Below are 13,511 nucleotides of genomic sequence, written 5' to 3' on the forward strand. Positions count from 1 at the left end.
TGCCCAGCTGACATTCACCCGCCAGTCGACATCGAAGACATTGTGAAAGGCATCACCAACGTTGCTTGCTAAAGTTGTCCTCAACGGCTGGGTTCGTTTTCAGGTTGGTGAGATATGATTCTTCTGGGAATTGGTCGCGGCCTGCCAAGGTACGGCGCGTCCCCAACGGCAACCCTGATCCAAGGACGCATTGCGTGCGGCATCCGCCGAAATCGCGACTTCCCCTTCCTGCCTGAGACATGAGGCAACGAGGCACCAAGATGCCAAGTCCAATCATGTGCTTCTGGGCTGCGTTTGTTCGATCCATGCAGGAAGGACCCCACTCCGCGGTCCAGAGCAGCAAAAAAAATTGATGAACAACTTTGTTCCTGCTTCCGCCTCACCCGTCTTCGGTGCTTGGATTTTCTCGTGAGCTATGCCCAAGCCACCATCTCTGCAAATCCCAAATGTGAAGGCACTTCAAGAGTCATACTTTTACAGCTCAATCTTGTCCTGCTGGTGACGTGTCTTGCACTCGGCGGAATATCTCTCGTCAAGGTGGGTTTGACCTCTACTTTTTATTTCTTCCCATTGCGATGATGACAACACCGGTTGCATAGAGCATATGTGCTTCACTGCACGCTCAATGAATGTCCACTAATTATAGACTACAACGGTATCTGAGCAACGGCTTGGATTCGGGAATATTGCTTTTCGTTACCCAATGTCTGGGCCAGGAAGCTGACTTTCGATATACAGGCAGACATGAGGCATCGCAGACATGGCTGACATGACAGCAACCCGCGCGGCGGCCGCTGTTGAACATGCCGCCAACGGAGCAGTACTAGCGGCGTCTGCCCGGCCCGAAGAGCGGCCAAACGTCCCATTGAACCAGATTTACGTCCTGCCTGTTCCGATCCGGACGTTCCCACTACCAACCTTTTTCCCGAACAATCCCATCTCTCTGCTCTACCTCGCCATTGCCTGGTTGCGCCAGATCCTTCGACCTCCAGCCGCCGAGCCGTCAGTGGTTCACACCGGTGTCTGGGATCCCGAGACGCGCTCGGTTCACATCAAGGAAGAACCGTCTATTCGCGCTCTCTGGGAACAAGGATTCTACGGGAAAGGGTCTCTCAGTCGAAGCGAGCCGAATTGGTTGAAACGAGAGTTGGCACGACGCGGTTCATCTGAGGGAAAGACCGTCAGCGAGGCTCGCACCGAGCAGCGGCGCGAGGAACGCCGACAGGCCAAGTGGGAGAGAGCCAAGGCTGAGTTGGAAGCCATTGAGCGTCAGAGACGTCTGGAAGCAGAAGCTCAAGCTGCTGCTGCTGCGGCGGCGGCGACAGCGGCTTCATCCTCGTTGTCTTCATCATCGTCTGAAGCCGTTCCAAATGGTGTTGAGCGGGAACTTGTCGAACCCGAGGCTCTTGATGGCGCTGCCGTTTCTGTGGCTATCACAAGTGATGTCGAAGCCCAGAGCGTTGATGCCGTCGAGAAGTCGGTTCCGTCAGCATCCGTTGAGCCCGATTCCATTGAAGCAGCCCCTGAAGATCCAGAGCCGGTACTCGGTGCGGGAGCTCATGCCGCCGAGTCTCATGACGCTGAACCTCAGGATGCTGAACCTGGTGAGGCTGAGCCTCATGATTTGGAGCCGCACGATGCTGAGATTCATGATTCCGAGCCTGAGACCTCGTCTGATGGTGATGCTACACCAGCGGTCGAAGAGCCCTCGACATCCGAAAGCGCTCTTCTGCCTACTCACTCTACCTGGACCCCCAAACCGCCAACTGGCCCAATTGAGCTGCTCGCTCTTCCAAATTCATTGGCGGAGGTGAATCAGTCACCCAGCGGCGCTTCGGGCGACGCCTTGTTGGCCGAGCCGCAACCTGAAGCTTTGGTTGAAGTGAAAGAACAGGAAGAACAGCTCGATGTCGCCACCGGTCCAGAAGATGTGAACGCTCCGCTCAATGGCCAAACGCCCAAACAATTTCAACGTGGGACTGAAGTTAAGGCACCAGTCGGACCAGCAGAGCTTCTTGCTCTCCCCAATTCGTTGGTCGAGCTGAAGGCTATGCCAGTCAGGGGTGTGGATGAGTTGGCGACAGGCCCGGCTGCCACCGAGCCGGAACCGGAAATACCGGTGATCACCACAGAACCCAAGGCCCCTGTTGGCCCGATCGAGCTTCTCCAGCTGCCTAACTCTCACGCCGATTTGACCGCGAGCCTACAAAACACGGTGATTGTGCCAGAACCAACAGACAGTACTCCCGCACCATCATCCACTCAGGACATCTTGGGCGACAATGAGGCCATCCAGGCGCCACGAGATGATATCATTGAGAAGGTGTCTGAGCTGGAAGCCGTTGTCGCGGACGTTCCTGAGGTTCAGGAGCCATCCCTGGATGAAGACGGCGTGGAGGAGATAACAGCTGACGATGAGATCATCCCCCAACCTCAACACGACACCATTGAAAAGGTATCCGTGGCGGAAGCTGTTGTTGCGGATGTCCCTAAAAATCAGGACACTTCCCTGGATCAAGACTGCGCAGAGGAGACAGCAGACGAGAAGCCGGCAGATGAGGAGCCGGCGGATGATAAAGCGGTGAACGAGCAACCAACTTGCAACGGCAACGGAGCCCAGTTGAATGGCGCTAATGGCGAGCCTGCCACCCCCGTTTTGTTGCCGGTGGATGATTCTGCCGAGGCAACGGCCGTTGATACGGAGAGCCCAACACCCACGAAGTGCAGGAAGAGCGTTCGCTTTTCCCCAACCGTGGAATCGACAACTTTTGCCCACTCTGATCCGCCAAGCCCGAAATATCAGAGGGGCGTGGCCCCCAAGATACCAGTTGTTCCTATCGAGGACAAGTTGGATCCTTCGGCCATTGTGAACAAGGAGCATTTCCAACTTTCTCCCGAGGAGGCATTTTTCCTCACCTTTGCCCTTGGCGTGCTCAAGGTCGTCGACCCGGCCACCGGGTCTCCCATATCGACAGAGCATCTCCTCTCACTTTTCCGCTCTCATTCCTACTTCCCTCCACGACCTGTTGGAGCTCCACTCCGACCGGACGACCCGTTCCTGGTCCACTACGCCGTTTACCACCACTTCCGCTCGCTCGGTTGGGTGCCACGACATGGCATCAAGTTCGGTGTTGACTGGATCATCTATCAGCGGGGACCCGTGTTTGACCACAGCGAGTTCGGCATCATGGTGATGCCCGCATATTCAGATCCCGGGTGGGAGAATGAGGAGCACGAAGAGCCCAGGAGGCCATGGTCATGGTTGATGGGAGTCAATCGCGTGCTTTCGCACGTGTTGAAGAGCCTGGTGCTGGTGTATGTGGACATCCCGTCACCTGCGGTGTTTGAGCAGGAGATGCAGAAGGGAGGGGTGGCAGCTGTGTTGAAAAAGTATACTATTCGGGAGGTGATGGTCAGGAGGTTTTCGGTGAACAGGAATCGGTGATACACTGTATGATGTCTATGTAACATGTCACGGCCATGGGTATGTATGGGCGGCATGGGTGGTTGGCGTTGAGGCCGGGGAGGAAACGGATCGTGGATTGGGAAATGGCATTCTTCAGTAACCAAACTCGGGACCACCGGCATGGAAGCGAGACTTGTTGGATGCAGGACAGAGACCGAACTGAAGAGGGAGGGATCCGGGGATGCCGAAGTCAAACTTTCCAATCCGGGGTCACTGATCAGATCCCCATGCAGGGCAAGCTATGAAGCGAAGGATGCAGATGCACGATGCTGGCCGAATGTGAGTTGAAGATGTCGAGTTGGGAAACCTGCAGATCGACCCCAGACGTCAAGGCAAGGCGAGGCAACTCTCAGGTTACACAGCCAAGCCGGTCATGGATTGGGACCTTGGATCAAATCATGGGTTGGCTTGACAAAGCCGGTGCGTGACCAGCTGGTTGGGACGAGGCTGACCAACAGCAAGACATCTCCGCGGGTTGGAGGGACTCGGATTGGTTGGAGCTGGTCACCAGCTCCGAGCTACCCCGTACCTGAGCTCCAGTGCAAGCTTTTGTGCAGAAATCTAGCCTTTCGCAACTGAAGCGCCGAAGCAGAAGTTGTGTTCACTTGGGCAGACAGACTGGACCTGAGATGTGGAACATGAACAAAGCTTACTTCAGGTAGTGCTCCGTAGTCAAGCCCCAGCTTTCAACCCCGAAGCTCCACTCGGACCGTCCCGCGAATTGGCCGGGTTGGGCCCCGTTCGGGATGTTGGGTTCCGTCGAGGCCAGCGCCCAGGAGAGGGAATCAGCTCACTTCAGCAGCGAAGCCTCATCAGGGTCACTGGAAACTTTCGCACCCGCATCGAACCCCCACGCGGGAGTCGAGGGGGGAGAGCTTTTCCTGGCCGCGCCCCCGCAAATAGTGAGGGCATAACCACAAATAGCTAAATTCTTCGTCTTTGACAAAACTGAGACATGGGCTTGAGACAAAATTCTACATTGTGCAGAGAAGTGCATCTCGACAGCATTCCGATACCCTGGATTCCTCAATACCCTTTTGACACAAGGAAACCAAATTTGTGACGGTCGTTTAACAGAACTGTATGTATGTGCTTCGTCCTCTGTCCACGAGCATTACACGAACCTCCACGTGCCGAGAAAGGGCTGATCGGGCTGGGAGGGCATCAAGCGCGGCGGGGCGTGGAGAGCAAAGCGTGGGGGCATCCCGATTGACCTCACTCGCCTGCGGCCGCTTCTGCTCTCTGTCGCTTCTTGGGGACGACAAGCGTCTCGGCTGCTTTTGCTTGACTGAGATCAAGTCGCTTTTCCCGCATTCCCGCCCGTTCAGCTTACGGCATTATTGCCCTCGAGGTTCGCGGACGGCCAACCCCGTCCCGCAGCTCCAACAAATCTGGGGGATCGGCCCTGGAGACGAGAGGAGAACCCCATGTCCTCATCCATTCGTTGCCGAGAGGCGCGTCGCGCGGCTTGAGCTTTCTCTTCGGCCCTGCTCACCACATCCACCGCACACTTTGTCGGACACACGCACCACCACCCGACGGGAACCACCACGCACACCCATTCGGCACTCTTCGGGGACACTCGCACGCTCTTGTTTCCGTCCCTCGCCGAGCGCCCGCACCCCCGAGGGCGTCTTCTCTCTCCGGATGAAGGGCGCATCACCCCGCAGCCGGCAGGCCCTCTCAGATGTCGCCGACACTTGAAAAGCCCATGGAAACCCAGGCCGCCCCCCAGGCAACACCGCAGGCTCAGGATCGCCCTGCTGGGGCCTCCTCCTCGTACAAGCGCGCAAGCCGGAAAGGCGCTCCTCGCCGCTTTGCCTGCAACTTCCCGGGTTGCGACAAGCTCTACTCGAGGGCCGAGCATCTCCAGCGCCATCAGTTAAACCGTGCGCCTACCCAGTTGCGCCCTGTCCCCCTTCTAATTGTCCTGCTTTGCTCCTCAGCTGACACATGTACCTGCCAGACGCACCCAAGGAGATCTACCGTTGCGACATCGCCGGGGTATGGCGTCACCTCCAAGATCCGTCAATGGCAAGCACGTGGCACTGACACATCCCCCGATAGTGCGAGCAGAAGTTTGTCAGAGCCGACCTGTTGGCTCGCCACAGGAAACGGCATTCGGCTTCCTACATTCCCCGGAACCGCGTCCCGAGTTTCGGCCCACTCCCTGGCGTCGCCCCCGCCGCCGATACCTCTCCGCCGGCCTCGGCCCCTACTCCGCAGACTCCTATCAACCAAACCCGTCCTCCCGTGAGCCGTGTTCCTCACGACGCTGCTATTCTGCTCCGCTCTGATTCTGTCTCTCAGGCGCCTGTTACCGCGCCTGCGCCTGCTCCTACGCCTGCACCTGCGCCCAATGCCGGCGCCAGCAACAACATGACGCTTCATCCGCAATGGCATCCGCAGATGCCCGACATGGGCGCTGTCAACATCATCCGGCCCAAGCCCGGATACTATCCCGAAGAGCCGCGCCCTCCCGAGCAGCAACACACCTACATGTCGTACCAGGCTGCGGCTGCTGCCGCAGACTTCCAGCAAGGCGTCGTGGCTCGCGAGAATTTTGCCTTGTGGTTATTCAATCCCCATACGACCTATGACCAGTTTAACGCGCCCAATGTCTCGTTCATGAGCGGCGGTCTTGAAACCGCCCTCAATAACAACCTCACCTATGAGCACGAGTCGTTGACGAGCGGACGATCTCAGCTGGACACTCCCACACGCTTCGCTGAGACTGACGAGATGATTTCCGAGTTCCGCCGACAGGAAATTCTCAAATACTTCCATGCCTTCCGCCAGAGGCATCCCAAGGCTGAGCCACTTGTGGCTGGCATTGTCCAGGACAGCAGCGGCGACTATCCAGCATTGAGCCTCGAAATGTTGCGCGATTGCTTGAACGAGTACTGGGAACGGATATCGCCTCGCCTACCGATTGTCCACCAGCCTACTTTCTCTTGTAATCGAAGTTCCCCTTTCCTGCTTATGGTCATGATCGCCCTGGGCGCCATCTCGTTAAGCACCCGCGACATGACTGGGAACCTCGCAGAATACGGTGGTTTCGCCGACATGATCATCCTCGGCGTGAGGTCCGAGATTCTGAACCATGAGGATGCGCAGCCGCCGGTGTCGCTGTGGGTTTCTCAGGCGCTTGTCCTGCTCGAGTTTTATGAAAAAATGTATTCCTCCCGGCGCCTGCACGAGCGCGCCCACATCTACCACACCGTCGCCCTGACCCTCCTCCGGCGAGGTAGCCCTCTCATCGGCCGCTCTGGGAGTGAATCGCCCCCTGAAGTGGCTTCCGCCGAGACACCTGGAGGCGTTGGCATGGATGCCCACGCGTGGTGGTGTCGCTGGGCCGAGACCGAAGCCATGCACCGCGTCGTCTTTGCGGCGTTTATGTTGGATATCATCCACGCCGCGATGTTTGGGCACGCTGCCGACATGGCACCTCACGAGATTCGTTTGCCACTCCCCTGCGACAACAACATGTGGACCGCGTCCAACCCCGAAACGGTGCGCCAGTTGGACCAGGACCTCCGCATGTACGGCGTTCGGCCTATCTCGTTCCTCGATGGTTTGAAGCGCGCCCTCCACGGCAAGGAAGTCCGAACTCATTCTTTCGGCCGCATGATCATCATGTCGGGTTTGTTGAGCATTAGTTGGCACCTCAGCCACCGCGAAGCCCACCTCAAATGGATCGACTTCGCGCCGTCTCCTCCTGAAACCCACGAGATCTGGAAAAAGCTGTTGCTCAACGCCTTCGAAGATTGGAAGCGCAGCTTCGACGAGGCCCAGGGCGCGGCTGGGAATGTTGCGGGTGCTGATGCGCCAGGGTCCAACGGCCCCATTCACAGTGCCGCAGTGCTCTATCACCTCGCGCACATCAGCATGCATGTCAATATTGTTGACTGCCAGGTCTATGCTGGCGCCAAGCGCCTGCTCGGCAGGAAGATTTCTGTCAGGGACTACCAGAACGTGGTCAACCGCATGCGCGCTTGGGCTGCCCAACCATCGACGAGGCACGCCGTGCTACATGCCTTTAAGCTTCTCCAGCGCGTCTTGGTCGAACCACGGCGGAGCGGAAGCATAGGCGGAGACCGAGATCGCGCCGACGGAAGTAGCAGTGGCGGGCCGTCGTCGTCGGGCGAAACGCAGCCGTACTCGTGCCGCACGGAGCCCGACCCCCACCGGCCTTGGGTCATGTACTACGCGGCGCTGAGCATTTGGTCGTATGTGCGCGCCATCGGCCGCCAGGACGTTATGCAGGAGCCCGCGTTCACGGGCCATCCGAACGGCGCCAGCTTCCGGCCTGAGAAGCCCCAGTCTGTCAACTATCGGCGCGTAGCGGCTTATTTGTGCAACATCGCCAACCTTCCTGAGCTGACGGAGAGCGCGGCGATGGGGTTGGCTGACGGACTGCCGGATCTCTTGGACGCGCTGAGGGCGATATTTGCCGAGGCGCATTCTGAACTCCTCCAAGAGGCTCAGGAGAGGCTGTGGGTGTGTAAGGAGATGCTGGTGAATCCAGCGGGATAAGAGGGTGGATTCGTAGATGAGTAATCTAATCATGATGTCATGCCATACTGGTCGGCGTTGGGGTATGAGAGTCTATGCGAGAAAATGGGTCATGGATTCCCCAGGAAAAAGTATGTATGATACCCAGTCGCGGAAGACAGGTATGAAGGCCTGTTGATCAAGATATGCATTTATTGGGCATTACTGACTCTAGATGTAGACTTTGTCATGTCTATGAGTCCACGACGCCCTCAGTCGGCCATGTTCAATCTTTCCCATACCATTCTATTTACACCTTGAAGTACCCCCTCCACAGCTTCTGAAGCTTTCCCTTGGGATCATACTTTTTCGCAATCTGCCTCAAGCGCTCGCGATTCTCCGTCCCATAACCGGCGAAAACATCCTGCTTCTTGGACGCGTAATTCATGTAAATGAAGCCGTTCTTGGTCCTAGCCCCCCGGGAAGCAGCGAGGGTATCAATCTTGGAGATTGTGTCCTCGCAGGTGCTCTCCACTGTGGCATCCATGCCCGGATCAGACCATTGCGCATGCAGCTGGATCAGCACGAGTGGTCCCTCGTCCGGCGTCAAGCCCAGCGCGTTGCCGCCGTTCGCCTGCATTGCCTCCAACACATTGGTCGGGATGGACTGGAAGATGATGGCAGCCCACATGCCTTCTGGGCCAGACGCGGCCAAGAGCTTTTCCAGGTGCGATTCATAGATCTTTTCAATGTCGAGAAGTAAATCCGGAGTGGAGGTTGCCTTGACGACCGTGTTCCACCACGTGTGCCGCAGATCCCGAGGCTGGTCAGCGTCGACAAGCAGCCGGCTCATGTTTGCAAAGTGGATGTCAGTGAGAATTGTCGATGGCGCCGTGTCGTCGTGAAACGGAGCAAACGTCACCGGCGGGGTCTTCAGATCCTTATGCGTCGGATGGAACTGGTCCATAACCACCAACGTCCCGCCAAACTCGGGAAAGTAGGTGATCACAAACCAGTTATGCGCGTCAACATCTTCCAGCAACCCGTTGACGAGCAGATCATGCACCTTGGGAATCAGCGTTTGGTTCGCGCTGCCCGGCCAAAGCTGCCTGCTCGCCCACATCGGCCCCTCAAACTCAAACGCCTCCAGCTCGAACCCGGCCACCACGCCGAAATTGCTGCCCCCTCCCCCGCGCAGCGCCCAGTACAGATCCTCGCGCTCCGTCGCCGTCGCCCGCACCACCTCCCCGCTGGCCAGAACCACCTCGTACGCCTTGACATTGTCGCACGCCCACCCCCGCCGGCCGGAAAAGTACGAAATCCCGCCGCCCAGCAACAACCCCGCGACGCCGACCGAGCCGGCGCGACCGCCGACTACAGCTAGGCCGAGCGGCTCCAGCACGGCGCTCACGTTGGCCCACCGCGCGCCCGGGCCGAGGGTGACGGTTTTGCGGTCGTCGCTGACGGTGATGGAGTTGAGCTCGGCCAGGTCGATCACGACGGTCCCCTTGCCGGAGACGCTGGAGCCGCCTTCGAAGGCGGTGTGGCCGCCCGCTTTGACGGTGAAAGGGGCGTTGTGCTTGGTGAGAAGCCGGACGGTGGTGGAGAGGTGGTTGGTGGTGAGGGGCGTGACGAAGCAGCCTGGTTTGAGGTCGGATTGGCGGAGGGACCAGTAGCTGCTGATGTGTTGGGAGTAGGAAGGGGAAGAGGGGAGGGAGATGAGTTGGGAGGGAAGGGAGGTGGCGAGGATTTTGCACTGTTTGGGTAGGTAGTTGTTAACATTTGGTGGTTAGGATGGTGGTTGTTGATGGATAGCTGAGCAGGGAGAGGAAGAGGAGTGGAGGAGGGCTTACGATGTCCTTTTTGCAGCTGGATTTGCTCTTGGTGTGGGATTTCCCGTTGCCGTGGCCTCCACCACCCGCGGCGGAGGCAGGCATGGTGAGAGCAAGGAGGCTCGTAAGGAGGAATAGTAATAGTGGCGGGACCATGGTCGGGCCTAGAGAGGAGGATTGTCTCTGGAAGAGGAGATGGAGGCCAATGCTCAGAGTTTCACCTGCCCTTCCACCTATCTCGGTGGCAAGAGGGGGTATTTATTCTTCCGGACAAAAATGCAAGTCTCCTTCCATCTCAGCTCAGATCGAATCGTGCGTGAAGTACGTGACATGGCTCTGTATGCTTCTGTATTGAACCCTCACATCTCAACCATTCTCGGATTGGGAGTCTCGGATGGGCATGCATGCAGTGTGCTGCAAGGCTTTTGAGCGAGCCATATGGCTGGGAGTGCTGACCCTCGTCTGTAAGCTGCACTGCCAGCTGCCATGATAACAGCACGTATCTGGATTGTTTTGGGGGCTGGGAGCGCGGATGTTTTGTTTCCCGGCGCCAGCCTTCCTTTCTGGTCGTTGGGCTGTGTTTCGTCGATCTGGTGGCGTCGCCGGTGTTAGCTGAGCCGGCGGTTCCTATGATCGACAAAACATCTGCCTTGATGACAGGTTTGGCAAGAGGCTAATGCTGGCAGGTCGACAACAGTGAGGGGACTGCTGTGGTGGTCAACTTGGCTCTGGTAGGTTGACAAGAACACCCCCATCGGACCCCGCAGTGCGATCACCGGAAACAAGGTGACCCGAAGCTTCGGCTGTGCCCAGCCGGACACCTGGCGCTCCAGTACTACCGCCATCAACGCCTAGCGCTGATGGTTGTGATTACTGTGCAACACCGTCGAGGATGCGATGGGTTGTATGGATGTTTCTGGCTGCCGCGTTCAGCTGGAGGGTGGTGACACAGGACGATCACCTGCAGGGAGGGGTCAAGCAAACGCTGGTTTGGTGGATATATTGGTAATCGGCTCCCCCGGAGGGCTTCGCCCTCTTTGTTATTCTTCTTCTACGCCTTGGATTTTGCTGGCAGACTTCAATAATACGACTTGATTCCTTTGATTCAGCCGGGACCTCGGCCCTCAGGGCCAGTTGTTTTTCTCTTTCCATCGTCAGGTGGCCATTCCCAGTGTCTTTGGTAGATAGGTATGGAATGTAAGGGTACGACGTTGATGTGGAATATAAGGATAAAAAGGTGTCCTCAATCGATCAACAATCATCCGTTCTTGAGAGTCTTGTAGCTCTTCTTATAAACCATGGTTTTCGAGGCAGGTCACGGATCAGGGAGGTGCAGGACTAGGTGTGTATGGATGGGGAACGAAGACTTAACAGTTGACAATCGTTGGCCTCTGCAAGTGATCATTCAACCATATGTAAAACTGAGCACGAAGGAAGACTCAAACATATTTTATGAGACAATGAATCCGTTAATACAACTCCAAATGTTTGGACCCGTGGACAACTCGCTTAGACCTTTGCCATCCTGTCCCGAGTTCGAAAACCATCATTCCCTGACAAGCCTCCCCAGCCTGGTTCTGGGTCACGTTAGTAACTTGTTTTGCTTGCGCCGGCAAATCTATGTACTTTGCCTTACCTCGTCACCACAGGCTTACCTCGTCATCACTCACTGCCATCCCGGCCTGGATCCCCGAAGCTCTCCCCCATCCTGCTATCCGCCGCGACAGTCCGGGGAGACATGGGCATCGAGAATACGTGCGATGATGCGGGTTGTTGCATCAACAGCGGCTGTGTCCAAGAAAAGGTTGAGAAATCGGGCTTACTGCCTGAGCTGATCTGTTCGGGCTGCTGTCGGGTGTCACATGCGGTAGGCAGCAGAGCGGGGAGGAGGTGGAGAGGGAGCAAGTTGGTCTCGTCGTGACTCTGGCTCGAGTGCCTTGGGTAGATGGCCTGGCGGCGGTGGGGCCTTGGTGTGGATTGTCGATCCATTGGGAAATAGCTAGGTAGAGAGGAACTAATAGCAACGGCTTGGTCGTGTGGAATTTTACAAACCAATCGTGACGAACAACGAGGTGATCAAGTCAATCTACTATGATAAGTGTTTTGGGTATCGCAAGAACGTGAGAGGTCTCATAAGAGATTGGAGAACCCGCCATTTTCAACAAATTTCTGCTTAGAGATTCTGACGTCTAAGCGTTTGTTCGCTGCTGACATTTCCCATATTCATTGGTTGTCGGTGTTGCCGTCTGTGTCATGACCGTTTGCTGACCACGCTCCGGGGTACTCCGGAGCACTGGGTGTTCGGGATTCCGCGACGACGAGCAGACGTAGCGCCCTCTTCCACGTGCACATACCCGTGTGATGTCTTTGTCAAGAGCCTATGGACGCCTCGACTCGTCAAACGGTTGTCTAACGCACAAGCCACATCGGGATTCTTCTGTCTTCTTCGACTGCACCAGAGTTGTTTGTTTAGTTCTTTGATGCTTTTGTTTTGAAACACACCCTCGGCAAACAATCAAGCCACATATTAACCATGAGACATCGAGACTCAATTTTTGAGTTATAAGCCTCTTTTGGCCAACTGCAGGATCCCAAGCAACCCCAGAAAGACCGCACCTGAGGAGAATCTGGAAAATAGGGACGTTTCGGAGAACGACGTGCTCTGCCACCTATGCTGGAACAACGTAGGGAAAACCATCCACATATTACAACGAGTGCGGCAGAGCGGCATGCGATTGCAAATTGCAACGACTCAAGAAGAGAGCTTTCGCATGACACTGTTTTGGACAGCCGATGTCCCTAAACTTGACGCTTTATACCTCGAAGAACAGCAGATTGCCATTCGCTTCGCTCAAGTTGCTTACACTATCAGACGGCAATAATCCCCTTCGCAGGCAGCTTTCCAGAGTCACCGTCGGCATGGATTTCGGGATCCCCAAACAGTCCCCTGTTTTAGCGGTGATTATATGGACATGCTTTCCACGTGCTTGACCAGGAAGAGCCAACATTATTGAAAAGAGATTGCTCCAGCAATTGTTGCAACGTTGGGGTGACATCCGCATCTCTCCACGGACCCCACATGCATTGGCGACATTGTCGATATTGACGTGACACCCTCGCAACAGGAGGTGGCTTTTGGCAATGTGTTGGCTATGCGAATGTAAACGAGACTCATGAAGGTTTACGGAGTATGGAGTTGAGCCCCTATTCACCTCACTAGTACACGCCGTACCCCTGATCCACTTGAGTAAGACTGATCAATCCCTACCTAGGTCGGTATGTCGTCCCTAGTCATGTCGTATGGAAGAAGTGCCGCTAGTTGCTCCCGAGCAGTTTTGTTGTGCATTCTGGAGGTTCCCAACAGTGCGGGTCGTACGACGCAAGGGACATCATCGCGCAATCAACCCCCACGGCGGTTGTTGTTGGTGCAACCCTCATATCTGCTGGGTCCTCATCAGGCTGGCAGGGCCAAGAGGCTTGAACAAAAGGCGTAAAGCGTGATGGCGGCGGCCTAGCGTTGGGGCCCCGGGTCCGCTTCCCGCACCAAAATAAGGCCGACGTTTGGATCGACGCCGCGCCGACGCCTCATCTCGCCGTCACCGATGAGTTCCGAATTCGAGAAACACAACTGACAATCCAAGTTGCACAAACTGAGCCAAATCGAAACTAGGCTTGTTTTAGCTTGCAATTCCCCCCCCCCCCCCCCTACGTGGCCCCGT

At 56.5% G+C, this 13,511-nt stretch overlaps 4 protein-coding genes across 4 annotated transcripts; 3 read left to right on the plus strand and 1 right to left on the minus strand.

Annotated features, from left to right (window-relative positions):
- Window positions 1-760: 760 nt before the first annotated feature.
- VTJ04DRAFT_7622 (uncharacterized protein) lies at window positions 761-3,445 on the plus strand (the record flags this gene model as incomplete). Its single annotated transcript, XM_069365970.1, has 1 exon — window positions 761-3,445. The coding sequence occupies one exon, from the start codon at window positions 761-763 to the stop codon at window positions 3,443-3,445; it is 2,685 nt and encodes an 894-aa protein (XP_069216951.1).
- Window positions 3,446-3,480: 35 nt separating this feature from the next.
- Window positions 3,481-3,711, plus strand: VTJ04DRAFT_7623 (uncharacterized protein; the record flags this gene model as incomplete). The annotated part of the gene is made up of 1 exon (XM_069365971.1): window positions 3,481-3,711. One exon carries the CDS (start codon window positions 3,481-3,483, stop codon window positions 3,709-3,711), a length of 231 nt encoding a protein of 76 aa, XP_069216952.1.
- Window positions 3,712-5,153: 1,442 nt separating this feature from the next.
- On the plus strand, window positions 5,154-8,002 carry VTJ04DRAFT_7624 (uncharacterized protein; the record flags this gene model as incomplete). The annotated part of the gene is made up of 3 exons (XM_069365972.1): window positions 5,154-5,355; window positions 5,433-5,470; window positions 5,534-8,002. The coding sequence occupies 3 exons, from the start codon at window positions 5,154-5,156 to the stop codon at window positions 8,000-8,002; spliced, it is 2,709 nt and encodes a 902-aa protein (XP_069216953.1).
- A 29-nt stretch (window positions 8,003-8,031) lies between these two features.
- On the minus strand, window positions 8,032-9,948 carry VTJ04DRAFT_7625 (uncharacterized protein; the record flags this gene model as incomplete). The annotated part of the gene is made up of 3 exons (XM_069365973.1): window positions 8,032-8,074; window positions 8,275-9,716; window positions 9,814-9,948. 3 exons carry the CDS (start codon window positions 9,946-9,948, stop codon window positions 8,032-8,034), a joined length of 1,620 nt encoding a protein of 539 aa, XP_069216954.1.
- Window positions 9,949-13,511: the final 3,563 nt, after the last annotated feature.

Source organism: Mycothermus thermophilus (assembly GCF_041956435.1).
Source record: "Mycothermus thermophilus strain CBS 625.91 unplaced genomic scaffold VTJ04scaffold_5, whole genome shotgun sequence".
Lineage (NCBI taxonomy): Eukaryota > Fungi > Ascomycota > Sordariomycetes > Sordariales > Chaetomiaceae > Mycothermus > Mycothermus thermophilus.